This window comes from Vombatus ursinus, unplaced genomic scaffold, assembly GCF_900497805.2.
Source record: "Vombatus ursinus unplaced genomic scaffold, bare-nosed wombat genome assembly UNPS02014790.1, whole genome shotgun sequence".
Lineage (NCBI taxonomy): Eukaryota > Metazoa > Chordata > Mammalia > Diprotodontia > Vombatidae > Vombatus > Vombatus ursinus.
In genome coordinates this window covers 652,138-679,668 of record NW_020954568.1, presented here as the reverse complement: position 1 = coordinate 679,668, position 27,531 = coordinate 652,138, and the positions used below count along the sequence as shown (strand labels likewise).

Here is a 27,531-nt window from a genome sequence, read left to right as displayed (position 1 = left end):
GCCAGGGGGAGGCCCGCCGGGGGATGGAGTGAGCAGCAGGAGGGGACCCCGGGACAACGAAGACAGAGGCTCCTCCTCAGGCCTCCCCATTTCCTCAGGGGAGGCCCAGGCCTCAGTTTCCAATCTTCCAAGCTCTGGCTGAATCTTTGGGACACAGAGCCTTTGCCCACTCTTCGCTGATACCTAGGTCAGGTCTGGGCTCCCCATAACAGCCCTGGGAGGGCCAGACCCAACCCAAACTGGCCAGTCTTGAGTAAACACTGACTGTGTGCTGGGCCTGGTGCTGGGGCCACAAAGGCAGATCAGGGCATAGTTCCTGCCCTCAAGGGACTTCCCTTCTGCCGGGAAGATAGTGTAGAGGGAACAGAGGCTGGTGGGAAGGATGCTGACCTTGTCATCCGAGGATCGGGGTTCAAATCCCAACCCAAATACCCACCAGCTGTGTGACACTGAGCAAGTCATAGCATGCCCCTGAACCTCAGAAAAGTCGGTAAAATGCAGGCTTTGGACATGATGGAGTCCTCCAGCTCTATGACCCTTACAAGCACACAGCCTCTCCCCCTCTTCCTCTCAGCAGCCTCGGGCGCCAGGCCCTTCTTTAGGCCTAGGACAGTGTCAGGAGCAGAGTCTCTGGCTGGAGCCACCCACCCAGCGAAGGGCTTCTCTGCACCTGCCTCCAGGCCTGCCTGACACTTTTATCGTTTCCTGTCTTTGCTGCACAGGAGGGACGATCCATCAGAAGGGAGGAGAGCTGGGGCCTGGGCCACGGCCAGCCCCTTCCTGCTCTCCCGGTGGAAGAAGTTCTGGGGGGCCCCTGTAACCGTGTTTCTGGGGAACATGGTCATGTACTTTGCCTTTCTCTTCCTGTTCACCTATGTGCTCCTGGTGGACTTCCAGCCCCCTCCGGGCGGCCCCTCAGGGCCCGAGGTGGCCCTCTACTTCTGGGTCTTCACTCTGGTGCTCGAGGAAGTCCGGCAGGTCAGTTGTGACTGGCCGGGTTCCCTTGAGGGGGCAGGGTGTGTGTGTGTGTGTGTGTGTGTGTGTGTGTGTGTGTGTGTTGGGGGGGTTCCCCTGAGGGGGCAGGGGCATGTGAGTACCCAGGGACAGACTCGTCCCACCTGCGCCACTGACTGTGGGATCTTGGCCGTGACACTGCTTCGCTTGGTGCCTCAGTTTCTCCAGCTGTCAAATGAGGGGATGGAATAAGATATAAGGTCACTCAGTCAGTCAACAAGTGCTGACGAAGTATCTACTACGTGCCAGGCACTGTGCTAAGTGCTGAGGAGACAAAGAAATGTGGGAGACGGGCCCTGCCCTCGAGGAGCTCCCAGTCTAATGGGAAGACAACCATGTATAAGGAAGCTAGAGACAGGATACACTGGGGATGCTCCCACAGGGAGATGCCCCCATGGTGGAGATGCCCCCAAGATGTTCCTCATGGGTGGAAATGTCCCCCAAGATGCCCCCCATGGGAGAGATGGAGGAGGCAGTGAATTAAGGGGGAAATCAGGGAAGGCTCCCTGTAGAAGGCAGGTAGAGGGAAAGCCTCCCAGGCCAGGAAGATGGCCAGAGAAAACGGTCAGTTGGTTTGCAGGCCTAGGAGCCTCTGAACGAGGGAGGGAGGTCTAGTGGACAGAGCACTGCCCTCACGCCTCTGACAAATCCAGGTTGTGTGACCCTGGGCGCATCACTGTGCCTTGAATCTGACCCCACACTGAGCCCTGACTCAGGCTGCAGATTGGTCCTTGGCTGGGATCCCCGCCCCAATCTGATGGGTTGGCTTGGCCAGTATGCCTTGAAATCGGGGAGCCTCTGAAAGGCAGAGACCCCAGGAGCCCACGGCCATGGCGGTTAGTGTTTGCTCCCACCCTAGGGTTTCTTCACGGACGAAGACACCAACCTCCTGAAGAAATTCAAGGTATATGTGGAGGACAACTGGAATAAGTGCGACATGGTGGCCATCTTCCTCTTCATCGTGGGCGTCACCTGCAGGTGGGTCTTTGGGGCTACTTGCCCCCTGGGCCCCTTCCCTGGAGGCTCAGCCAGTGGGCACCTCCTGGTCCTGAGAGCCTCCTCCTCCTTCTCCCTCATCCCCCGCGGGCTCCTTAGGATGCTGAGCTCCACGTTTGAGGCTGGCCGGACCGTGCTGGCCATGGACTTCATGGTGTTCACCCTGAGACTCATCCACATCTTCGCCATTCACAAGCAGCTGGGGCCCAAGATCATCATTGTGGAGAGGATGGTGAGAGGGGTGTGGGCACCTCGGGGGCTTCTTTGTATCCTAGGGTCTCAGAGCTGGAGGGGGTCTCCCCTTGGCTGTCACGGCTCTGACAAGCATTCACCCAGCCTCCCCGGGAGGGTCATCACCTAGAGAGGCCAGACAGCTCCCATCATTAGAGTTCTGTATATTGAGCCCGATGTAAGAGAAAGAAGGGGCTGCCAGGTGGGGGCTGGGAGTGGAGTAGTGAGCTCCCCATCACTGGAGGGTGTCTAGCAGAGAAACGATGGCCACTTGTCCATTCAGGCTTGGGTGGGTTGAACCAGCTACCTGCTGGGCTGGGGACCCTCCTAGTTCTGGGAGGCTGTGCCTCAGTGACCCAAAGCTGCTTCCTGTAAAAGCCCACGCTTCCCAACTGATGGAAGGAGGCCATCTACAATGAATTGCTATGCTCTGAGGCTTGGCCCACAGCTCCCTGGCCGACAGCCAGGGTGGTAATGGACAGTAAGAGATTAAGTTCTCCTCTTTGGAGACCTTGGGAGTGCCAAGGCAGTGGAGAGATACTTCCTCCTTAACCCCATGGGAGTCTGCCAGGAACTGGGAGGTGGGAACCCAACTTGGGGGAAACCGAGGCACTGCTCACAGAGACCCTCAGGCAGAGCAGGACCCAAACTGACTGCGAGGATTCAATCCCACCGCGTCCATCCTGCAGACCACGCTCACGGCCCACTCCGCTCCCACCACGGTGCTCTAGGTACCAACTGGGGCAGGGTTAATCCTGCCCTCCAAAACCATGCCCAGGGGAGGGGAGTGCTCCTGGGGAGTGATCTGTCTCTGCCTTCTTGCTGTGCCAGGAGCATCTTCAGGTCCCCGACCAGTTTAGCTGATTCAGGGGAGTAAAGCCATGGGTTCAATGATGCTCACCCTTCATGGAGCTGCTCGCTAAGATCCCTTTGGGTACTCACCCTGGACTCCAGGGGCTAAACTGGCCCCCTCCTCCCCTTCCCTGTCTTCTCACACCGGACACCCCTCCAGATACTCTACCATACAGTGACACCGCTGCTCTATTCCCACTATTCTGTGAAGGAGGCACTCTATCTCCTGTCTCCACACCTTTGTCCTGGCTGTGCCCCATGTCTGGAAGCTCTCCCTCCTCATCTCTGCTCCCAGCCTCTCGTGCTTTTTCGGTCTCAGCTGAAGCCCCACCTTCTCCAAGAAGTCTTTCCCCACCCCCTCAATGTCCATGCCCTCCAGAGTCCGGTATCTCCTAGCTGTCCTGTCCATAGCTTCTGGTGTCTCCCTACCTGGTAAGCCCAGTGCCTGGCACCCAGCAGGTGCTTCCTAAATTCTCCTTGACTTGATTTAAGGTCAAACCTTTCCTCCTCCTGCCCACACCTGTGGGAGCTGGCTCTCTGGGCCCAGCCAGGAGCCCCAGCCCCAACATACTGGAAGTGGGAAGAACGGGGATGAAGAATCCCTGCTCTGCCAGGAATTCCCTCTGGGACTTCGGACAAGACCCTTTCCCTCCTTCCTGAATCTCCCTCCCCCTTCCCAGCTCTGGGAGCGGTGGATTTTTTAGAAGGGAGAGGCCGAGAAAGCACGTGGGCAGCCTGGGGCTGAGCAGTATTCCACACCCATAGGCCCCCACCCCGCGTTACTGTTTTGGCTTTGGCTCTGTGCTCCTGCCACATAAATGGCTGTGCCGCGCTCGTGTTTCCACCATTCTCGGGTTCCCTTCAAGGCACGGGCCGGCTTCTCAGTCTCTCCATGACGGAGGATGGAGGCCGGTCCCTCCCTCCATGGTCAAAGTTGTGGGATGAGTGGCCCTTGGGTGCGGGCAGGGCTGCCCCGCCCCTCCAATCACCTTCTCTCTCCTGCTAGATGAAAGACGTCTTCTTCTTTCTCTTTTTCCTGACCGTGTGGCTCGTTGCTTACGGGGTCACCACGCAAGCCCTGCTCCACCCCAGAGACAGCCGCGTGGAGTGGATCTTCCGGAGGGTCCTCTACAGGCCCTACCTGCAAATCTTCGGGCAGATCCCCCTGGATGAGATTGACGGTGAGGGACCTCCCCTGTTTCCATGCCCAGGTGCCCACTGTCTGCCCACTAGCCTATTGTTCTGCTGCGTCCGACTGTCCGTGGCCCCATTTGAGGTTTTCGTGGCAGAGATACTGGAGTGGTTTGCCATTTCCTCCTTCAGCTCATTTGACAGATGAGGAAACTGAGGCAAACAGGGTGAGGTGACTTGCCCAGGGTCACATAGGTAAGTGTCTGAGGCTGGATTTGAACTCAGGCTTTCCAGACTCCAGGCCCAGGGCTCTATCCACTGCAGTACCACCAACTCCTTACGTTTTTGCTGAGGCTGGGCAGGAGCGGGCAGTGCTGGGAGTGAACGCCCGGGCGCCAGCTGCGGAGACAGCTAAGTCTCCGCTCAGCTGGAGCTCACCGGGGCCCACGGAGGCGGTCATCCATCACAAGGGAAGCGGTTCCTGCTGCCTCGGCCTCAGACCCTGCATTTATGAAGAGACAAATTTACAGCTTCACAGACTGCTTTCAAGACAAAGTGTCTCCGGCCTTCCTCCCAGGGGCCAGGGTGAAGAGGGGCTGGCTATCAATCAGTTCTGCTGGAGCTGATCCGTGCCCAGAGGGCGGCTGGCCTCACGCTCCGAGAATGGGTCCCCCCACCCCGAGAAAGGGACCCCCACTCGTCCATCAGCAGCAGATGCGCCGGCTGCCCCTGCACGCCCCCCTACACACATGGACACACACATGCGCACACGCCCACGTGTGCTCACACACCCTGTGCTGGGCAGCAGTGTCTACTGCTGGAAAAAACTCTCTGTAGTGGGATTCCAGGCACCTGGTTCTAGACCCAGCCTGACCACTGACACTCTGTGTGATCTCAGGCAAGGCCCCGCCCTTTCTGAGCCTCAGTGGCCTCATCTGTACAACATGGGCTTCCGGCCCAGTGGTCTGTCTCCTTCCCCTCCGTGTTCAGCCATTCCCGTGTCCAGTAAAACCCCACCTGGAGTGAAGGTTTTAAAGTCCCTGGAGGGAGGAAACTGCCCTCCATTTGGGCAAAAGAGCCTGGTTTGCAAACTGAAGATAGGTGTGGCTTAGGGGGCAGAGAGCTCTAGAGACCTGGACGTGAATCCCACCTCAGACCCTTGTTGGCTGTGTGACTCTGGACAAGCCAGTTAACCTCTCTGAGACTCAGTTTCTTCTTCTGTAAAATGTGGATAAAACTAGCCCCTCCCTTCCAAGACCATCCTAAGGTTCCAGGGAGATTGAATCCCTGAAGTGATTTGCAAACTTTAATGCCCTGTAAATGTCAGTGGACCTTCCTTAATGACTGCGTTTCAGACCCAGGCTCGAGGGTCCGAGGAAGCCTCAGTGGGACCAGCACGAGGGCCGGTGACATGTTTGGTTTTTGTTTTGTTGTTGTTCTAACTTTACTTTTATTTTTAATAGTGCTTTATTTTTTCCCAATTACATATCCAGACAATTTTTAGCATTCAGTTTTATAAGATTTTGAGTTCCCAGTTTTTCTCTCTCCTTCTCTCCCCTCCCCTCTTCTGGAAATGGTAGGTGGTGTGATATAGTTTATACATGTGCTATCATGTCAAGCATATTTCCATGTTAGTCACAGTTGTCAAAGAAGAAAGGCATCAAAGGGGAAAAACAATGAAAAAGAATAAAGTAAAGTGAGAAGAACATGCTTTGAGCTGCATTCAGACTCCAGTCGGTTCTTTACCTGGGTGTGGATGGCATTTTCTGTCATGAGTCCCTTGTACTTGTCTGAACATTGTGTTGCTGAGGAGAGCTGGGTCATGAGTAGCTGATCATCACGCAATGTTGCTGATGGCGTGTGCAGTGTCTTCCTGGTTCTACTCATTTTGCTTTGCTTCAGGTTATGTAAATCTGAAATGTGCCCATTCATTTCTCATTGTGCAACAGTATTCCATTACATTCATATATCACATCTTGTTCAGCCATTCCCCATTAATGGGAATCCTTTAAATATCCAGTATTTTGCACCCACAAAAAAAGCTGCTATAAATATTTTTGTACATGTTAGTTCTTCTCCCTTTTTACCATCTCCTTTGGATACAGACCTAGCAGTGGTATTACTGGATCAGTGTTATAGCCCTTTGGGCATAGTTCCAAATTGCTCTCCAGAATGGTTGGATCAGTTCACAACTCCATCAACAATGCATTAGTGTCCCAATTTTCCCATATCTTCTCCAACATTTATCATTTTCCTTTTTTGTTAATTAGCCAATCTGGTAGGTGTGAGGTGGTACCTCGGGTTGTTTTAATTTGCATTTCTCTAATCAAAAGTGATTTAGAACACTTCTTCTTATGCCTATAGACAGCTTTGATTTCTACATCTGAAAACTTCCTGATCATATCTTTTGACCATTTATCAGCTGGGGAATGACTTGTATTCTTATCAATTTGACTCAGTTCTCTATATATTTGGGTTGTGGTTTTTTTTTGCACCATAGCTTTTTAATTTAATCTAACCAAAATTATCTATTTTACACTTTGTCATGCTTACTGTCTTTTGTTTGGTCATGAAATCTTCCCCTCCCATAGATCTGACAGGTAAACGATTCCTTGCTCTTCTAATTTGCTTATGGTGTCATCCTTTATGTCTAAGCAATGCACCCACTTTGCCCTTATGTTGGTATACAGCGTGAGGTGTTGATCTATACCTAGTTTGTGCCCTATTGTTTTCCAGTTTCCCCAGCAGTTTTTGTGAAATACTGAGTTTTTAATCCTGGAAACTGAGATCTTTGAGTTTATCAAACACTAGGTTACTAGTACCTAACCAGACTTCACTCAGATTGTCAGATTTATTGGCATAAATTGGGCAAAATATTTCCTAATGATTGTTTTAATTTCTTCTTCATTGGTGGGGATTTCACTCTTTTCATTTTTGATAGTGGGATATTTGATTTTTTCCTTCTTTTTTAAATCAAATTAACCAATGGCTTATCCATCTTATTGGTTTTTTTCATAATACCAGCTCTCCTAGATTTATTTATTTACTTATTAGCTCAATAGTTTTTTTAAAATTACTTTCAGTTTTATTTATCACACTTCTTATTTTCAGGATTTCCAATTTGGTGCTCAGTTGAGGATTTTTAATTTGTTCTTTCTCTAGTTTTTTAGTTACATGCCAAATTCATTGATTTGTTCTTTTTCTATTTTGCTGATGTAAGAATTTAGAGAAATAAATTTTATCCTAAGTACTGCTTTAGCTGCATCCTATAAATTTTGGTATGTTGTTGTTATCATTTTTAATGAAATTACTGTTTCTATGATTTATTCTTTTACCTACTTATTCTTTAGGATTAGATTATTTAGTTTTCAATTTTTAATCTATCCTTCCACTGTGCTTTGTTGAATGTAATTTTATTGCATTATGATCTGAAAAGAATACATTTAATTTTTCTGCCTTACTACATTTGATTTTGAAGTTTTTATGCCCTAAAACATGATCAATTTTTGTGCAGGTGCCATGTGCTGCTGAGAAAAAGGCGTATTCCTTTCTGTTCCCACTCTCCAAGGGTCTGTCATATCTCACTTTTCTAATATTCTATTTACCTCCTTAGTTTCTTCCTTGTTTATTTTTTGGTTGGATTTATCAAGTTCTAAGAAGGGACAGTTGAGATCCCCCACTAACATAGTTTTGCTTTCTATTTCTTCCTCTAACTCACTTAACTTTTCCTTTAAGAATTTGGATGCTATACTATTTGCTCTTTTTTTCTCTTCTGTTTTGTTTTGTTTTGTTTCCTCTTTCTTGTGGTTCCTCCTATTGGTTCTAATTCTTCCTTACAATATGACTAATGTGAAAATATATTTAATAGGAATGTATATGTAGAGCCCATATCAGATTGTGCGCCATCTTGGGGAGGGGAGGAAGGAAGGGGGAGAAAGATTTAAAACTCGAAAGTGTATGGAAGTGATTGTTGAAAACTAAGTATAAAATAATAAAAAAAGAAAAAAAATCTGGATGCCATACCGCTTGGTACCATATGTGTTTAGCATTAATATTGCTTCACTGTCTATAGTAGCCTTTAGCAAGATGTCGTTTCCTTTCTTATTTCTTTTAATTAGGTCTGGTTTTGCTTTTACTTTGTCTGAGATAAGAATTGTTACACCTGCTTTTTTTTTTTTTTACCTCAACCGAAGCATAGTCGATACTGCTCCAGCCTCTTGCCTTTACTCTGTGTGTGTCTCTCTGCTTCAAATGCGTTTCTCGCAAGCAACGCATTGTAGGATTCTCATTTTTAATCCGCTGTACTATCCTCTTCTGTTTTATGGGAGAGTTCGTCCCATTCACATTCACAGTTATGATTACTAACCGTGTAGTTCTCTCTCTTTCTCCTTTCACCCTTTCCTTCCTTACCAGTGTTTTTCTTCTGTCTATCACCTCTGCCATCTGCCAGCTCTTCTGTCAGTCCCCCCTTTACTTCATCTCCTCCCCTCCTACTTCCCTGTCAGGGAAGATAGATTTCTATATTCAATGGATTGTGTATATCATCCCTCTTTGAGCCAATACTGATGAGCGATGCCCATCGCCTGCCTTCCCATCTTCCCCTCCACTGTAACAGGTCTTTTGTGCCTCTTCATGTGAAATAATTTACCCCATTCTACCTCTCCCTTCCTTCTGCACCCATTGTACTCCTCTTTCTCATCCCTTACTTTTTACGTCATTCCCTCCAATTCACCTTATAGCCGTACCCTCTGTCTATGTATATTCCTTCTAGCTGTACTATTAAGTGATAAAATTTTTAAGAATTACACGTATCATCTTCCCATGTGTGGATGTAAACAGTTTAGCTCTACTGAATCCCTCATGTTTTCTTTTCCCCTTTTTACCTATGTATTCTTCTCGGGTCTTAATGTTGGAGATCAAATTTTTGGTTTAATTCTGGTCTTCTTCTGATGAAAGCTTGAAATCCTTCTGTTTTGTTGGATGACCATTTTTCCCTTGATGTGTCATGCTTAATTGCACTGGGTAAGGGAATCTTGGTTGTAGTCCTAGCTCCTTTGCCTTCTGGGATATCATGTTCCACGACCTCTGATCTTTTAATGTTGCAGCTGCTAAGTTCTCTGTAATCCTGACTGTGGCTCCCTGATATTTGAATTGTTTCTTTCTGGCTACTTGCAGTATTTTTTCTTTGACCTGATGGTTCTGAAATTTGGCTATGACATTCCTTGGAGTTTTCATTCTGGGATCTCTTTCCTGAGGTGATTGGTGGATTCTTTCAATGCCCGTTTTGCCCTCTGGTTCCAGGCCATCAGGGCAGCTTTCCTTGATAATACCTTGAAAGATGCTGTCCAGGTCCTCCTTCTGATCATGGCTCTCAGGTGGTCCAGTGATTCTGATATTGTCTCTCCTGGATCTGTTTTCCGGGTCAGTTGTTTTTCCATGAGGTGTTTTACATTTTCTTCTATTTTTTCATTCTTTTTAAATTGTTTGATTGAATCCTGATCTCTCATAGAGTCATTAGCTTCCACTTGCCCAATTCTAATCTTTAAGGAGTTGTTTTCCTCACTTAGCTGTTGTACCTCCTTTTCCATTTGACCTATTGTACTTTTTAAGGAGTTGTTTTCTTCAGTGGATTTTTGTATCTCCTACATTGTATTCTACTTTTTAAGCAGTTGTTTTCTTTTTCCAAGCTGTTGATTCTTTTTTCCTAATTCTTTTACATCCCTCTTATCTCTTTTCCTAATTTTTCTTCTACCTCTCATATATATTTTTAACCTCCTTTTTGAGCCCTTCCATGAGTTCTTTCTGGGCTTGAGACCACTTTCTGTTTTTCTTTGGGATTTTGCCCATAGCTGTTTTGATGCTGTTGTCCTCTTCTGAGTTTGTGTCTTCTTCTTCCTGTCACCACAATAACTTTCTATGGTCAGTTTTTTTTGGTTGTTTTTTGCTCATCTTCTTTTCCCCTTTTCTTTTCTTTTAAATTCAAGATCTGCTCCCAGAGGGGAAGGGGCATTGCCTCAGGCTTCTCGTGCCAGGGGCTGCAGGTCCTGGCTGTTTGTCTAGTGCTGCACTGAGGGGGTTGTGTGGGGGGTGGCTGGTGCTGCTGGAGGCCGGAGCAGTCTGGCAGTGTTCTTGGTGCTGAGGCGGGGTTCTAGTGCTGGTTCTCTAGTGCTGAGGCCCATGGGGCGTTCTGAGTTTCCCCCAGGGCTACACTGAAGCATGTGGTGGTTCTTATAACTAGAGTCTGTCCATTCCCCTGACCGTTCTGAGGCCCATGGGAGGTCTTGGTGCCTGCTCCACCACCCTGGGGCTCAGGATCTCCCACTGGTCTGCTGAGGCGGGGCTTGCTTTCCTGTCCTGGAATATGCTCTCCTTTTAGCTAAGTGAGACAGACCTTTCCTGACAATCTTCCAAGGTTATTGGGCTCAAAGATGGTTTTACTCCATACTTTTGCTGGTTCTGCTCTTCCAGGATTTGTTTTGGGGTGCTCGGAGGTGAATATGGGAGAGTTACAGTGATTTACTGCTTACGCCGCCATCTCGGCTCCTAGAAGTTCACTGGCAACGTCTTAGAGTGCTTCCTGGCGAGCAGGCTAGGCAGTGGTCAGGCGGATACCCACCCTGCTTTGTCCGCCGCAGCCAGTGTGCTGCCTGGGACGTTCTGCACTCGTGGCCCTGGGTCTGTTTACTCATGTGTATGACGAGGAGGGGTGGGAATTCCTTGTCCTCCATCATTGGCGGGGTTGTGATAAAGAAAGGGCGGAGTGTGAGGCTGGTACGGATGAATGAATGAACGAACAGTAAGAAGCCAGAACGAGGGGCCATTATGTTGGTTTCAGAGGCTCGGGTCAACTGCTCGGCTCACCCCCTGCTGCTGGAGAACTCCCCCTCGTGCCCCAACCTCTACGCCAACTGGCTGGTCATCCTGCTCCTGGTCACCTTCCTGCTGGTCACCAATGTGCTACTCATGAACCTGCTGATTGCCATGTTCAGGTGAGCGAGGCCTTTGGGGCCCACCCTGTCCCAGACCCCCCTCCCCTTGGCTTGGGGAGGGTCTCCCAACAGAAGGAGGGGTGACAGGTTCTTCTTAGGCCCAGGAGAGTGGGCAGGAGCCTGGGGACACTCGGTCCTTGTTAAATTCCATTCCTATGTCCCATATGCTCACCCCACCAGCCAGGAGAGCAGTGGCTCTGCCTGATCTCTCTCTAATTAATTTCTACCAATGATGGCGGGGCCTGACAGAATGGACCTCCAAGGACATTCTCCTCCAATATCCCTCACAGGAGAGAAAAGACTCAGACCTGGCCCATGAGGAGAGGGTGTAGGTGGGGGGGGGTGCCTGGAAGATCCCACCCAGAGGGAGAGACTTTGAGGAGGGGTTGCCCAAGGGACACAGGGAGCTGGCCACCCAGGGACAAAGATCACCTGCCAGAACATGGGGAGAATGCCCTCTGTACTGGGAAGAGAGTGGGAGCCTTGAAATCAGCGTAAACGTGGCAGCCCTTTGAGGTTGGCAGGAAAGGGTTAACCTCCCAGTGCCCAGGTGAGGAAATTGAGGTGACTTGCCAGTCACAGAGTTGGCCTGTGGCAAAGCTAGGACCTGTGGAAGCCTGTGTCTCGCTGAACCCCTCCTCCCCGGTCCTCAGAATGTTAGAGCTGGGATGGCCCTTCGAGGTCCTTGTTACACATGAGGAAACTAAGGCCCTTCTGCCTCAGTGCTACCCCCAATCTGCTGACGTGACATTCCGGTTATAGCTTCCCGGCACAGCCCCTGCTCGTGCTCCCCCTGAGCCCCCTTTGCCCTTTGTCCCATCCATCTGCTAAGGAGTTCCGCCCCCAGCCCCCACCTCAGCTTCCCCTGCCCCCAAGGGCCAGTCTGATCTGGGCCACTTCCGGTGCACATGCAGCCTCCTTCCCTCGCTGGGCCCTCAGATGCTTCCCTTCTCATGTCCGTGGAGACCCCATTCCTCCTCCTCCTCCTCCTCCTCCACCTCTTGTCACTGGCCTCCCATTCTCACCAGCCCCGCCCCCTCCCCGGCCCCCAGGCTCAGACCAGTGGCTCTCAGAAGACACATGTGTCTCATCTCCCCAGCCAGATGGACAGCTCCCCGAGGGCTGGGAGTTGGCCTGCCAGAGTCTGTCCCTGCCCCTCTGCCATCACCCCCAGGCTCAGGGCTGTACACACACTCACACACACATACACTGTCCCACACACTCCCACACACACTCACATACTCTAACACACTCACACTCACACACACTCCCACACACACGCACATACTCTAACACACTCACACACACACTCACATATATGTACTCTCACACACACATGCACTCTCACACACACTCACACAATACACTCACACACACTCATTACTCTCACACACTCACTCACACATACACACTCTCTCACACACACTCACACACATAAAACTCACACACACACACTCACATACTCACACACTGTCTCACATACACTCACACACACTCACACGCTCACATACACACACTCACACTCATACACACACACTCCCACACTCACATACTCTCACACACACAGTCACACACACACACACACACACACACACACACACACCCTTCTCTGTGTCTCTTCCTCCTCCCCCTCCCCTCTGTTTCTGTCTGCCTCTCTCCGTTTCTCCCTTTCTCCTCCTCTCTCTCTGTCTCTGCCTCTTATTGTCTCTCTCTCTCCCTCCTCTTCTCTCTCCTTTCTGTCTGTCTCTTCCTCCTCCCCCTCTGTCTGTCTCTCCATCTCTACATGGGCAGAATGCGACTCGTGTTTGGCAGACTTTTCAGCCTCTGAACGCCAACCATAGTTGGATGAGCACAGAGAGGCTTGGGTGGTGCCACATGAGGGCTGCCCCCAAGGGATCTCTGCTCAGAGCCTCAGTTTCCTTATATGTGGATGGGCATAAAAACCCTTGTGCTGAGGGGACTGTTGTAGGGACACCTTGTAAAAGGCCCAGAGACGTGAGGACTGTTGTCACCATCCCTGAGCCATCCGGCCTTATTAGACCCAGGTGGGGGGGAGGGGAGGCGCGGGGGGCGGGGGCGGGGGGGGGGGGCGATGGACACAGCCCTGGCCAAGGTGTTTGAGGCTCTAGATGAAGAACAAGGCCCAGGCTGGAAAGGGAGCCCTAGGGGGCCATCTGCAGCTTGGCGTCAGTGTGGTCAGCGGAGGACAAGTGGAGGTCAGGGACGGGTCACTTGTTGGTGTGACAGACGAGGTGCAGGGAGGGCTTCTGAGAGGGGCCTGAGGGTGCCGAGCCTGCCGTCGATGGTGGTGGCTCAGCCTCCTTGCTGACTAACCAGCACATCTTTCTGGGTCCACCTCAGCTACACCTTCCAGGTAGTCCAGGGCAATGCCGACATCTTCTGGAAGTTCCAACGCTACAACCTCATTGTGGAGTACCACGAGCGCCCAGCCCTGGCACCACCCTTCATCCTGCTCAGCCATCTCAGCCTCATCCTCAAAAGGGCCTTTAAGCAGCAAGAGCATAAGAGGGAGCGTCTGGGTGAGCAGTCAGGCCTGGCCTGGGGAGAGAGAATTGGGCTTTCTGAGGCCCCTCAGCCCTGGGAAGGGTGGGGGGAGGTAGAGAGGGCTGGCAGGCAGATCCCCTTCCTCCATCCCAATCTGGGGAAGGCCCAGGTAATAGGAGAAAGCCAGAAGGAGGCCCGTGGACCCGGGACACCCCTCCCACCCGCAGCCTGTTGGCTCTCCCAGGTTCCTCCATCCTCACAACGGGGTGAGGGGGCAGGAAGTACCCAGAGGATGTCTGACTACCCCCGCTCCCAGGACACACGTGGAGCCCTCAAAGGCCCATGTGTTTGGAGCACAAACTTGCCAGCCATAGCCCTGCCCATCCTGAGCCTCTGGCAGTGGCTCCTAAGCTGTGGCACAGGCTGGGCACAGCGGGGCTCTATGGGTGTGAGGCTAAGCCAGGCCCCAAATGGCTCCTAAGGTCTGCCATGGACTGAGCCCAAAACAAGAAGAGACAGACAGACAGACAAACAGACAGAGGGTGGGAGAGAGAAACAGAGAGAGGAGAGAGAAAGAGAGAGTGAAAGAGAGACACAGAGAAAGACACAAAAAGAGAGGGGGAGAGAGACAGAGAGAGACTCATAGAAAGAAAGAGAGGGAGAGAGAAACAGACATACGGAAGGAGGGAGATAGGAAAGAGAAAGAAAGAGAACGAGAGAGAGACCTGCAGAGGGAGGGGGAACGTGCGCCTCGGTGTCAGTACAGTTCTGCCCAGCTCTGAGGCCTGACACTCCAGCGTGCCGGGTCAGCAGGCCTGGGGGCCCTTCTCTCCAGCAGAGGCTTTCTGCCTCTCTGTCGCTCCCAGGGTCAGAGCAGCTGCAGGACTCCCCTCCCTCGGAGGCCAGGGCCCTTCACCCCATCCTTGCTTTACTTTCCAATCCCCAAGTCTACCATCTCCTTCTGAGAAACTCACCCCAAATCTTCCCATCTAGAGAGAGACTTGCCTGATAGCTTGGACCAGAAAATTGTCACCTGGGAAACCGTCCAGAAGGAAAACTTTTTGGTCAATCTGGAGAAAAGGAGGAAAGAAAGTACCAGGGAAACATTAAAAAAAATGTCCCACAGGTGAGCATCTCTGTCCCCATCTTTCCTGAGGCTCTGAGGAAGCTGCCCCAAACTCAGGGCTCCCCAACAGGGCAGTGGAGCCTCTGTGACCCTTCTTTCCTGACCGCACACCATCTTCCCTGTCCTTAAGGTTGGCCCGGCTGGTCACTCAGCCCTGGGAACCCCAGCCAGCAGGAGTCTGCTCCCCAAAACACCAGAGGGCCAGGCCTTCATGAGGAAAAGGCAGAGAGCTTTCTTGGGGCCCCTAAAGCGCTCCCCAGCCAGCCTTCCAGTGGTCTGGAACAGGGTTGAGGCGCTCGCTTATCCAGGAGGGGTAACAGTCCTGCCGAACTTGGTACCTTGAGGGTCTGTCCCGACTCTTCTAGGACTTCAGCCATTGGTCTTCCTGGGGATGAGCCTCTGCCCTCTGCCCTCTGCCCTCTGCCCTCAGCTAGCTTGGGCCGGGCCTCTTCCAAGCCTTTCTGGTTTGGCTAGAGCTGCCCATGCTCAGACTCTACGGGATCATGTCCTAGAGCCAAGGGTCGTCCCCCTAAAACAAGGAGGGGCTGAGGAGGGCTTTTGAGCCACCTCTGTGATTTCATAACACCATAGATTTGGCGCCAGAAGGGACCTGAAAGGTCATGGAATCCACCCCCCTCATTTTACGGGTTAAGCCCGATTAGCGAGCAATTATTAAGCCCCTCAGAGTGGGGAGATGGTGTCACGACAAGTACATGTGACAAGCCAGGAGCAGGACAAACTGGACCAGCCCAAAGGGGCCTGGGAGAGGCTTCTTGCTGGGTCACCCCCCACTGAGCATCTGAGGTGGGGCTGGACCCCAGGCCTGCCAGACTTCCAGGAGAACACACTGCCCCTTCATCAGAGGGGTCCCTAGCGTTGTCCCCATCCCTCTCATTTCTAGGCCCAAAACTTTAAGGGTCACAAGTCTCTTCTATTTAAGATGTAGGTAGTGCAAAGACTATCACCATCTTTTATAGATGAGGAAACTGAGGCTCTAAGAATCCCAGTGACCCCCAGTGCCATGGGGTCAGCACTGGAATTGGAGTCAGAAGGCTTGGGTTCAAACCCACCTCTGGGCAGCTTTGAGTGAATCCATTCCTTCGTCTGGGCCTCAGTTTTCCCATCTGTAAAATAAGGAGGTTGGACTCATGTGGTCATAGACATCTAGATTCGATCTTTTCCTGCTCTTGTGTGGGGCTCGTGCCCCTTTGGGGAAGGGGAGTGGGTCTGGCGCCCCGGCCCAACTGGGGGCCTGGGAGAGGACAGCCGGCAGCCTGAGGTGGCGCTAACCTTAGAAGCTCCGCGTCCCAGAGAGTGGCCTCAGAGCGTCTGCTGGGTGCGAGGGGCTGCAATGACTGGGCGTTTCCTTCCCTCTCCTGGGAACCAATCTAAGTGCATCTCTGGCACCGCTTGGCCAGGTCTCCTGATGAACTGGGGCCAGCCCCGCTCTCTGCCCTTACGTGAGTAATTACTGCTCGGCGAGGCTGGAAACCCTTTACAAGGGGGATATCAAAACAAGCCCTTGTGGGCAGGCCAGCAGACGGGAGCTGGCAGCCCCCAGGATCTGAGAGGCCCATCCCATAGGAAACTCTCTCAGGCCCATGGCTCAGGTCCCCAGGGGAGCTCACAGCCCATCACCACTGGCAAGACCTTTGGAGACTGTGTATACGGAGGGAAACTGAGGTCCGAAGCGAGCAGTGGTCAGTATCTCTGTAGGTCAGAAAGTGCCCGAAGGGGCCCGAAGTGCATAGAGAAAGATTCTGCTTAGGTAGAGGACCGTGTCAGCCTCAGAGATCATTCTGCAGAAGGCGATGCACCCTTCCCCTCGCTGGGCCTCAGTTTCCCTGAGGGGCCTGGATCAAAGGATCTCTCTGTGAGGGCTCTTCCAGCTCTATATCTCCCCCTCACTGGCCTGGGAAAGGCCTCTTCTTTTGGCTCCCAGAAACGTGTCTTTTTTTGTTTTTCCATAGGGTGGATTTCATCAGCCAACACGTGGCAGGCTTGAGAGAACCAGAGAAGCGCATTCGGGCTCTGGAGTCACAAGTAAAGATCCAGTTCTGGCCTCTGGCTTTCTCTCTCTCTCGTCTGTGGGGGTGGGGGGTGGGGCAGATGGTCAGCCTGGGGCAGTGAGGGTTCAGACAGAGGAGGGCAGGGAAGGTCTTCCAGCCAGGGCTAGGGGTGGCACGTCCATTTTGTATTTCAGATCAATTACTGCACAGTCGTCCTGTCCACCATGGCGGACACGCTGACCTGGGCCAGCTCCATGGAGCGCCAGCCACCACCAAACTCTGCAGGTAAGGCTGAGGGAACAGGGCCCTGCCTGTTACTGACTCGCTGTGTGACCTGGGGACAGTCTTCTCCCCTCTGGGCCTCAGTTTCCTCCTCTGTCCAATGGGGATATCGAGCCTGCCCAGTCTGCGTTCAGAGACTGAGAATGGCAGGGAGGAGGCCCTCTGTGCCCAGGTGAGCAGTGAATGAGTCTGGAGGGCCAGGGGTGTGACCAGTGAGCTCAGGCCTAAGAGCTGTCTCCTCAGCTAAGGGATGCTGAGCCTATGACCCACATGGCATGAAGGGAAGTCAGGAAATTCGAGCCTTGGGCCTGCATCTCATACCAGCTCACCAGGCGGACTCAGGGAAGCCCCTTCATTCTCCTTGTTGGCTGTTGTGTTCAGTTGTGTCCAACTCTTTGGGACCCAGTTTGGGGTTTTCTTGCCAAAGATATGGAAGTGGTTTGCCATTTCCTTCTTCAGCTCATTTGACAGATGAGGAAACTGAAGCAAACAGGGTGAAGTGACTCGCCAGGGTCACACAGTTAGTAACTGTCTGCGGCGGCATTTGAACTCAGGTCTTCGTGACTCCAGGCCTAGCACTCTGTGCACTATGGCGCCACCTAGCTGCTCCTCAGTGCCATGAGGTACCTGGGCATGAGAGGACTCTGAGATTATTAGCTCTGGGATCTTCATGCCCTTCCCCTGTCTGGGTCTCAGTTTCTCCCTCTGTAAAAATAGGACTAGAGGCTCTAAGGTACCTTTCGGTTCCAGTCTTTCAGGATTCTCCGCTGTCTCGGCCAGAGCTTGTTCTTCCTTACTGAGCTCAGCCCAGAAAGGCCCCCTTGCTGCCTAGAAGCAGAGGCGCTATGGTCATCAGGGTCTGGGGAGAAAGCCACCATGGGCTCCAAAACCAGAAGCGCTGGTCCCCAGGGCCAGAGGCAGCTGGGCTGGGTCTCTGCTTCTGTTCTGGACCCACCTGCCCAGGGGAACCTTGCACCCAAACACCTAGCTCCCGGGCGGGGGCGGGGGACACGAGAGCTCAGGCTGCAGCCCCTCAGCGTCCCCCTGGCTGGGCTCTTTGGAGGGCATATAGCCCATCCCCCTCCCTCCGGGGATCACCACCTCCCACCTCCCACCATCCCCACCTCCAATTTCTGCAAAGCCCTTTCAACCAGCCTGGCAGTGAATGGCATTACCCCCATTTTACAGATGAGGGAACTGAGGACAAGGGAAATTAAGCGGCTCACCCAATCAATGATTAACAAGCACGTATCATTTACTGGGTCACATAGCTACCAAGCACTGATCTGGGACTCCACCCCGAATCCTCACAGCCCAAATTCCATTTTTCTCCCCAATGCTGCTTCCCAGGTAACAGCAGTGAAGGAGGAGGGCAAATTCCTCTCCAGGAAGAGGTCCCCAGCCCTTGATGTTCCTGCGGCTGTGGCTGACGCATATTCTGTACCTGGGGAAGGCAGTTTCTCCAGCCCGTGACATTTCATCTCTAGCAGTTTTGTCTTCACTCGTCAGTCTTCGTGAGCAGGGGTGGCGGTCAGGCAGCTCCAGCCCAAGAACCAGAGAGAAGAGAAAGGACGGGTCCCCTGCAGGTGTTGAACCGGAGCCCTGAACCTCCCCTGTCACTCCATGGCTTTTAGCATTTGCTGTCAAATTTACTGGCATCTTTCTCCTTTTCCATTTTTAAAATTAACTTGCTTCCTACTAAGAACTTCAACAAACACGAGTATTTTAGCATTCAAAGAGCAAAAAAACGATTGTAGCTGAAGCCATGATCTCCTGAGGCACAGCTGTTTAAAATGTATATTAAATTTCAAAGGGAAATAGCAAAATGGCTCTGTTTGCTTCTCTCCTGAGCTTTCTTGTTTTCTTCTGTCTACAATGAATCTTCGTGAGCCCCTGGCCATGCAGCACATCTTTCCCAGGGTGCTTCTCTTTATTCATCCAGGACACGTGCCCCTTGTCTGGCCCCTTTTTGTTCAAGGTCTTCAATTATCAGCCTCTGTGGCTCTGGCCCCACGTCCACATTCTAGCTTAGTCTTCCCATAAGCAGGATTTGGGGCCCCAGATCTTAGCTCTTCCTACCTTTATGGTCTGCTTTTCTGGTAGGTCCCAGGCTCTCTTCTGCTTCTCCTCCAGACCCAGCAACTGCATGGGACTGAGGGTCTGACAGAGGCCTCAAAAGAGAAGACTTAGTGGGGACATGAGAGCTGTCTTTGGGTATCTGAAGACTTGTCATGTGCAAGATGAATGAGACCTCCAGAAAAACTCAGGAAAGATTTGCTAAGAGAGAAAGTTGTCCCAAGTTACACTGGGCTGCCTAAGAGATTATAGACTTAATTTCATTGAGGGTCTTCAAGTAGAAGTTAAATGACCACTTATCAAGTCAGGTCAACTCAGTAAGTATTATATACCTACTGTGTGCCAGGCACCTGCTGAGAGCTAGGGAAAGGCAAAGGAAGGCAAAAGATAGTCCTTGCCCACAAGGAGCTTACACTCTAAAGGGAGAGAGAGAACATGAAAATAATTATTTACAGATCCAAGGATGAATTGGAGATCATCACCAGAGGGAAAGCATTAACCTGGGGGGTGCGGTTTTCCTGTAGAAAATGGGGTTTTAGTTGAGAGACTAGAATTATGCCAGAAAAGCCAAGAGTCAGAAGTGCCTGATTTCTACTCATACTCATTAAGTCTGGTAAGTAAAGAAAGAAAATTTCAGTTCTAGCCATGAGGGATAGCCCTTGAAAATACCTGGAGTTGGGAAAACAGCCAAGAGGCTGGTGTTGCTGGATTGAAAGGTACATGTTTGGAAGGAGACTGGAAGAGGGGGTGGGTTATGTAGGGTTTTGAAGGCCAAACAGCATTTTGTGTTTGATTCTGAGGGTAATAGGGAGACAATGGAGTTTACTGAGTAGGGAAGTGACATTGGGCTTTAGGAAAATTACTTTAACAGCTGAATAAAGGATGGACTGGAGCAGGGAGAGACTCGAGGCAGACACACCACCCCCCTTCCCAGCAGCTATTGCAACAGTCCAGGTATGAGGTGATGAGGATGTGCAGCAGGGGGGGGAACAGCGACAGATAAGAAAAGGGAGTGTGTCCCAGAGATGCTGCAGAGGCGAAATGGACCAGAGGTGCTGCAGAGGCAAGATGGACCAGAGGTGCTGCAGAGGCGAAATGGACCAGAGGTGCTGCAGAGGCGAAATGGACCAGAGGTGCTGCAGAGGCGAAATGGACCAGAGGTGCGGAAGAGGCGAGATGGACCAGAGGTGCGGAAGAGGCGAGATGGACCAGAGGTGCTGCAGAGGTGAGATGGACCAGAGGTGCGGCAGAGGCGAAATGCACCAGAGGTGCAAGGGACCAGAGATGCTGCAGAGGCAAAATGGACCAGAGGTGCAATGGACCAGAGATGCTGCAGAGGCAAAATGGACCAGAGGTGCTGTAGAGGCAAAATGGACCAGAGATGCTGCAGAGGCGAGATGGACCAGAGGTGCAATGGACCAGAGATGCTGCAGAGGCAAAATGGACCAGAGGTGCTGCAGAGGCGAAATGGACCAGAGGTGCGGAAGAGGCGAAATGGACCAGAGGTGCGGAAGAGGCGAGATGGACCAGAGGTGCGGAAGAGGCCAGATGGACCAGAGGTGCGGCAGAGGCAAGATGGACCAGAGGTGCGGAAGAGGTGAAATCGACCAGAGATACTCAGAAGTGAAATCGACCAGAGATACTCAGAAGTGAAATCAACCAGAGATGCGGCAGAGGTGAAATCTATAGGCCCTGGAATCATATTGAACATGGAGGGTGAGAGATAGTGAGGAGTCCAGGATGACACTTAGGTTAGGTGTCTGAGGGATGGAAGGATGGTGTTACCCTCCACAGTAACAGAGAAGGTAGACATGCCCCTGCTGGGTTTGAGGCCTGCTGGTTTAACCCGTTTGCTAAGATATTTTTACCGGAATGTGGCCACTGCTCATGCTACAGCTTCCCGGAGCAACATCTGAAAGTTGGGTGAAAGGTGGACACCAAAGGTCAATAAGCAGCCCTGAAAAGGGCTTGGCGAGCCCTCACACCAGAGGTGCTGGTCCTCCCTTAACACCCCATCCACCCCAAGCATATGAAGACTTCCCTCAGTGAAATGGGTGGACGAGAACAATTTGTTCCAGGGGCCAGGAAGCCCTGTGGAGCGCTTAGAGGTTGGTCAGACATCGAAGATGCCAAGGTCATCCACTGCATCCTGGGCCACTAGTTGTCCTGATTTGTCTTGCTACTGGACTTCAACGACTCAGGAAGAGTGAGGCTAATGACTTTGTGCGACTCTGCCTCACTGAAACCCAATTCATACACAAGTCATCATGACCCTATGATGTCAGTCCTCTCTGAAAATGAAGGACAAACGACAATGGGAAAGACAGGAAGGGGACGGGGATCATTCAGAGGGTAAGGTGATGAATTTGGTTTTGAATATGCTGAGCTTAAGATGTCTGTGGAACATCTATTTGGAGGTGTCCAGTTGACAGCTGGAGATTCTGAGGCTGGAGCTCTGCAGAGGGATGGGCAAACAGAGCTCAGCTGGTATGTTATACATGGGATTGCTTTTGGGTATACGCTGGACGACGCAGCCCCTGAGGTCCCTCTGAACTCCCCAAATTCTGTCATTCTGTGACTTCCTCTCCTCGACCCTGAAAGGCAGACCTGACAACAAAGAAATCCCAGAGAAGGCCTTGATGGAGAGAAACTTCCCCATGAGGCTGGGATGGTAATGAGCTTCCCCCAGATTGTCTGGTAGAGGCCGGACAGCTACTGGTCATTCGTAACATAGCAGGGTCATGAGAAAGTGATGGATTGAGAGATATGAAGGGACCCATACAACACTCCGTTTCTGGTAACCTGAGGGCCAGAAGGGTCCAATGATGGGAAACACTCTCGCTTCTCACTTCTGCTTAATCCTAATGCCTCCTTCCTCTGACAGCAGACACCCACAGCAGCCTTTCTGGGCAGGAAGGGCCACCTGAAATCCACTCAGATGATGGTAACGAGGAAACATTTTTCTGTCCATTCGCTGAATTGGACAAACCTGAGAACACCGCATACATAAAGGGCCCACCTCTCAGAATCTGGCCTCCACTTCCAAGGCAAAGCCTATTGGTTCTCCCCCAGGGCAGATTCAGGCTTTCAGAACCTGGGGGCCTGAACCCCAGAATTCCCAAAATGTGCCTCCACCCTCAAGCCTCCCTGTGGGTTCTTCTACTTGGTGTTGAAGACTGCCTGCAGAGGCAGCATGATTGCTTACCCCTAGACCCCGGCTTCCTTCCTGAAACTCAAACCTGCTTAGGTTCACTTGCTCACCTCCCTCTAGCACCAGGACCTTGCCGGCTCCAAGGGGCACAGAGCAGCAGATCAAGGTGTTAAGAGGATCAAATGACTTTTTTATAAAGGATTACAAAATTCTGAAACCCCTCGGTTTGGTATCCTCTGCCCCCACCTCCAACACACAGATGATAAGCTCCCCAAGGGCAGGGGTCATGCAACTTTTGTACCCCCAAAGTGTCCTAGCCACAGGAGCCATCCCATCCTTTCCTGGAAGACAAGTCCGAACCAGACTCAGTTCCCTCCAGAGTACTGCCTCTCAGTCAAAACCCTGTCCAACTGTCCTGAGAAATGAGTGTGTGAGCCCTCAGAGCCGTCAGCCTGATTGCCATCCTGGAGAGTTGGCAGCCCCAATCCCCACACTGCCCCTCCCTGACAGCCTTTGGATTAATGCCCCTTGATCAAATGGAATTTCTGGGAAATCCACCCCCCAGCCCCTGCTCCCGATTGGCTGGAGCCCTCCCTGAAGAGAAGACACAGTGCCAGGAAGGCAATTGGCAAAGCTGATTCACTTTCATGCTCAGCACCCCTGGCCTTCCTCCTCCAACTCCTTAGAGAACCTGCACTAATAGGTTTACAACCCTTGAGCATGTTCATCAATAATGGAATCAGCTAGGGCCCAGCACCCTTTGAAGTGAGCCATGGCACTGGGCCCTAGCCAGCAGTGTTCTTGTTCCAGCCAGGCTGCCAGTTCCCACACCCGCACCTGAAGCCAGGTGGCACACTGAACACCCCACTGCAGGGACAGAGGTCCTGGACCACTCCAGGTGCCAAGGCCCTTCCCTCCATGCCTATTTCCTCTTCTATAAAATGAGAGGGTTGGACTACCCTCTAGCACTCAATGAAGACTGGGGTGGGGGGGAAGGAGGTGCACCATCGTTGGGGACAGTGGGGTCCCCCCATTGGGGGTCTTTTAAGTAGAGTTGGTAACCATTTGTCAGGGAATCTTTGGTCAATATGGGTTGGCCTTACTGGCCTGTCCAGCTCCAAGACAGTGGGAACACAGGTCCCAGAAGGCAAGGAAAGGCCAACACAGAGCAGCAGATACTGGGGCCTGAGAAAACCAGGCCCCTCTTGCCTGCCTCTGATGGTCTCCCTCCCCTACCCCTCCTGCTCAGCTGGAGCCCCTGGGCACTGACTGCCTTGAGCAGGGATGGCTAATATTCACTGACCGAGTGCCAGGAACCCCTGGCCCCATGAATCGGGGCTTCACTCAAAGAACAGACCTTCTCTCTCTTTTGCTGAGGGCCTTGGAAGCATGGGGGGAGGGGGGGAAAGAACCAGGGGTGGCCAGTCAGAGGCACCATGGAGTGCCCCCCACCCCACACCCAGTCCCTCTTGGGCCCCAGTGCAGATGGCTGCCCAGAACCTGGGCCCCAGCCCAGCTGTGTGACCCTGACTGGGTGTCATGCTCTTTCCCTTGACTGCACTTTCCTCCTGTGCAGAAGACAGTGGCTTTTAAGGCCCAGTGTCCCCCTCGGGGAAACACCTGCCTGGGGCCACCCTTGTGGAGGGCAGGGGCTGAGGTCACTCTGGGAGTAAAACCCAGACATGTGTGGACAAGGACGGATGCAAGCCCCGGGTGACCCCCACTGCTAGCGCTGAGGGCACCCTCTGTCCCTGTGCCATCTGCTCAAGCAGAAGACCCCAGTACAAGTAAGGCTGGGAGCTCACTCCTCTCAGGGGAGTGAGGAAAGAGCCTTAGAGACGTCAGGGAAGCAGGAAAGTGGCCCCTACTGGCTCGGCCAGTGGGCAGACCTGTGGGAGCCTGCTGAGCCCCTGGGCCCTCCCCCAAGGGTCTGCTGGGTAGGCAAGGAGACACCGGAGAGCACCAGACTTCATGGAAACCTTTTATTGTCTTCACAAGGACAAACCAAGCCGGAGGGACTGGGGAGGCTGACAGACAACAAGAGGCCCCAAGGAAATGAAGGAAAGCGATGGGGGCCATCAGCGTTCCATGCCCCAAGAAGCGGCTCTCTCCCTTCGCTGGGACGGTATTTGGTTTGGTTATTACCAAATGATCCCTTCCCCAACAACAGAGCGAGCTCCCTCGTACCAGGATCGTGGGGGAGGCAGAGGTCGAGGGGGCCGATTTCAGCCCGGTACAACAAGTGGGAGACGATTAGCTGTCCAGTGACGGAAAGCGCTTCCATGCCTGCTGGGAGGCCGACTGTCCTGGAGGCGTCCCCCGCGCCCAGTGGCGCTCAGGCTTCCTCGCTCTCTTCCTCCGCAGTCCCCTTGAGCCGGAGGTGATCTCTGCTCCTCTTTCTGCTGCTGTGGAAGCCCACGGGTACGGCGGGGGGCTCCGAGGGGGAGGCCTCCTCTTCCTGCATGGCGGCATCCCGGGGCTCCGCCCGCCTCCTCGGGGGCTCGTCTCCCTCGGCCTCTACGTCGGGGCCCCCCGCCGAGCCCAGGTGGCCCAGCGCCACCAGCTCGTCCCCGGGCTCCCTGTCGTCTGCCCTCCACGGGGGCCGCCTGCGCTCCGACCCGGCCTCGCCGGCCTTGGCGGGCTTGGTGAACACAATCCTGCCGGCCCCGCGGCTCGAGGGGTCCTGGTTGAAGGAGGGGGCGCAGCTTTCTTGGGGCGCGGGGCTCTGGCCCCCCGCCCTCTTCTTCAGGTCCCCCAGGAACTCGAGGGCCACGGCTCGGTTGCTGCGGTCGCTGCCCTCGGGGACGTCCTCCAGGCTGTACTTGGTCCAGCGCTCAGGATGCGTCACGTAGTCGGGGACCTGGGCTCGGACGGGCCTCCGCGGGGGCCCGGGGGGCGGCAGGGGCCGTTTGAAGGTCCCGGCGTCGGGCGCGGGGGGCGCGGGGGCCGCAGCGGGGGGCGGGAGGGTCCGGGCCGCCCCCTCCAGGCCGTCAAATATGCTGCGGCTAAGCAGGGAGAAGGTGGGGCTCATGCCCCGCAGGTGGAAGGGCCGCACGGGGCTCCCGGGGCGCTGCGGGGGCTCCTCGGGGGGCTCCTCGTCCTCCGATTCCGCCGCCTCCTCCAGGAAGGGCGGCTCCCCCGGGGACGGCCCGGCCGAGCCCGAGTCCGAGTCCGAGTCCGAGTCGCTGAGCGAGCCCGTGTCCGACGGCATGGCCTCGCAGTCCGGCAGCAGCCCCAGCGACGCGTCGCCGCCCCCTCGGTCCGCCATCGCCGGCCTCCCCGGCCTCAGTTTCCCCAGGGCCGCAGTGCGAGGTGGGGGGACCTCGTGCTGGTTCTGGCCTCTGCCGGCTGTGGTGGGGGGAGGGGAGAGCAGAGCCTGTGCAGATGGGGAAACCGAGGCGAAGTACTGACACCCTGACCAGGGTCAGTCACGGGGGGTGGGGGGGGAGGGTGATACTGAGGCTCGGGGTCACGAGGGTTCCCCGCGCTAGCCGCGGCCTGGGGGGGGGGGCTCACTGCTCCCAGCCCCACCTCTTACAGAAGGGGAAACCGAGGTAGGGCTGTGCCGGGCTGGGCCCAAACCCTGAGACCTGCCTTAGGGAGAGCAAACCTGCAGCCACCATCTTGGGCCTCGAGGATGAGCCGGCCCCGCCCCCCCGCCCGCACGGCTTTCTGGGAAGCCGAGTCCCCGCCCCCTTCACTGCCCGGGGCTAGTCCAAAGGAAAACGACAACCCCCACAATGCAACACGGTGACGTCCCGGCCAGGGGACCGAGCGCGCCGAAGGAAACCTCTGCACGTGACCCTCTGAGGAGGAGGCCGGATCTCGCGCATGCGCCTTGGCCTCCCGGAAGACCGGTCCTCGCGCGGTTTTTCAGATACCGACTCTTCGGCGTGGGCTGAAGAGGGAGGGGGCGAGATGAGCGGAGGACGCCCACAATGCCTCGCGGGACGGGGCGGGGCGGGGCGGGGCGGGGCGGGGCTGCCTGGATGGAGGCGTGCAACAGCGCCGCCTGCCGGAGCCGCCCAACGCTGTACGCTCCCCGCGGTGCGGGGGCGGGAAGGCGATCGCCTCCTCCCGGCGGCCTTCTGGGACGGAGCCTCTGTCCTGGCTCCGGGGCGTGTGGCTCGGCCCTGGTGGGCAGGGGGGGGGGGGGGGACAGGCGAACAGAGGGGGCAGGCCCCGCCCTTCCCCCCTCCGCTCTCTCCCTGGGGATCCGCCCGACCTTGTGCAGGGCTGATTGATTCCCTAATGCCCTCATTTTCAAGTGAGGAAACTGAGGTCTGGGAGGGGAAAGAGAGGAAGGGGGAGGGGAAGGAGAAGGAGGAGGGGAAGGAAGAAGCGGAGGGGGGGAGGGGAAGGAAGAAGCGGAGGAGGGAGGGGGAGGGGGAGGGGGGAGGAGAAGGGGGAGGGGGAAGAAGGGGAGGGGAAGGAAGAAGCGGAGGAGGGAGGGGGAGGGGAAGGAAGAAGCGGAGGAGGGAGGGGGGGAGGAGCCATTCTGGGCCCCGGATGTTCCTCCTTTGCGCTCCCACCCTTCGGGAGTGACGTCACCCGCCGTCTGCGCGCCTGGAGAGGGCCAGGCGAGAGCACACACCCTGCGGCCCGGAGGAGTGGGGCAGGGTGGGGATTTGGAATCAAAAGAGGTCACTGATAGCTGGGGAAACTGAGGCCCAGGGATGTTCAGGGACCCCAGCCCTCATCCTCGGCCACAGCCATCTGGGGTCAGGCCTAATTGTTACTATGGGCGGCGCGTCTCAGACGCTGACCTGACGACGTCACCCCTCCCTCCGTGAACTGCCGAGGCTCCCTAGGGCCTCCAGCATCCGCTACAGCACGCTCTGCCCGGCATTCAAGGCCCTCTCCCCCCGGCGACCCCAGGCAGTCCTGCCCCTCCTGAAGCCCTCCCCCTTCGGTGGCTAATTCCCCGTTTATCCACAAATACTGCGTGTTGAGTCTAGGGTAGGGAAAGCCTTCGGCCGCCGTTTGTGCCATTCCCGGCACACACCAGGCGCCTAATGAACGCACGGAGCTCGGCCCCGTCCCCCCACCCCCTCGGGCCGGCCGGGCTGGCGGGCTGGCATGCCCAGCTCCGCCCGAGCTGCCGCTGGGATAGGTCCCTTGACGGGAGGAGGCGGGACTTGACGAGGCTCCCGTCTCCCCATTGGCTGG

At 54.1% G+C, this 27,531-nt stretch overlaps 2 protein-coding genes across 2 annotated transcripts in view; one reads left to right on the top strand and one right to left on the bottom strand.

Moving 5' to 3' along the window:
• TRPM5 (transient receptor potential cation channel subfamily M member 5) overlaps positions 1–18,939 on the top strand; it is a 49,701-nt gene extending 30,762 nt beyond the window's left edge. The window contains 11 exon segments of the mRNA XM_027868704.1: positions 723–978; positions 1,874–1,992; positions 2,110–2,242; positions 4,100–4,274; positions 11,060–11,213; positions 13,575–13,753; positions 14,712–14,844; positions 16,815–16,887; positions 17,048–17,138; positions 18,486–18,532; positions 18,534–18,939. Coding sequence (XP_027724505.1) covers positions 723–978; positions 1,874–1,992; positions 2,110–2,242; positions 4,100–4,274; positions 11,060–11,213; positions 13,575–13,753; positions 14,712–14,844; positions 16,815–16,887; positions 17,048–17,138; positions 18,486–18,532; positions 18,534–18,608 — 1,435 coding nt within the window. The 3' untranslated portion in view covers positions 18,609–18,939.
• A 5,391-nt stretch (positions 18,940–24,330) lies between these two features.
• Positions 24,331–25,999, bottom strand: TSSC4 (tumor suppressing subtransferable candidate 4). The gene has a single exon (XM_027868718.1). The coding sequence runs from the start codon at positions 25,628–25,630 to the stop codon at positions 24,698–24,700; it is 933 nt and encodes a 310-aa protein (XP_027724519.1). The 5' UTR covers positions 25,631–25,999; the 3' UTR covers positions 24,331–24,697.
• Between the last annotated feature and the right edge of the window lie 1,532 nt (positions 26,000–27,531).

Bases quoted from the DNA above. Each gene is read 5' to 3' on its own strand.
- TSSC4 (XM_027868718.1), bottom strand. From the start codon at position 25,630: ATGGCGGACCGAGGGGGCGGCGACGCGTCGCTGGGGCTGCTGCCGGAC.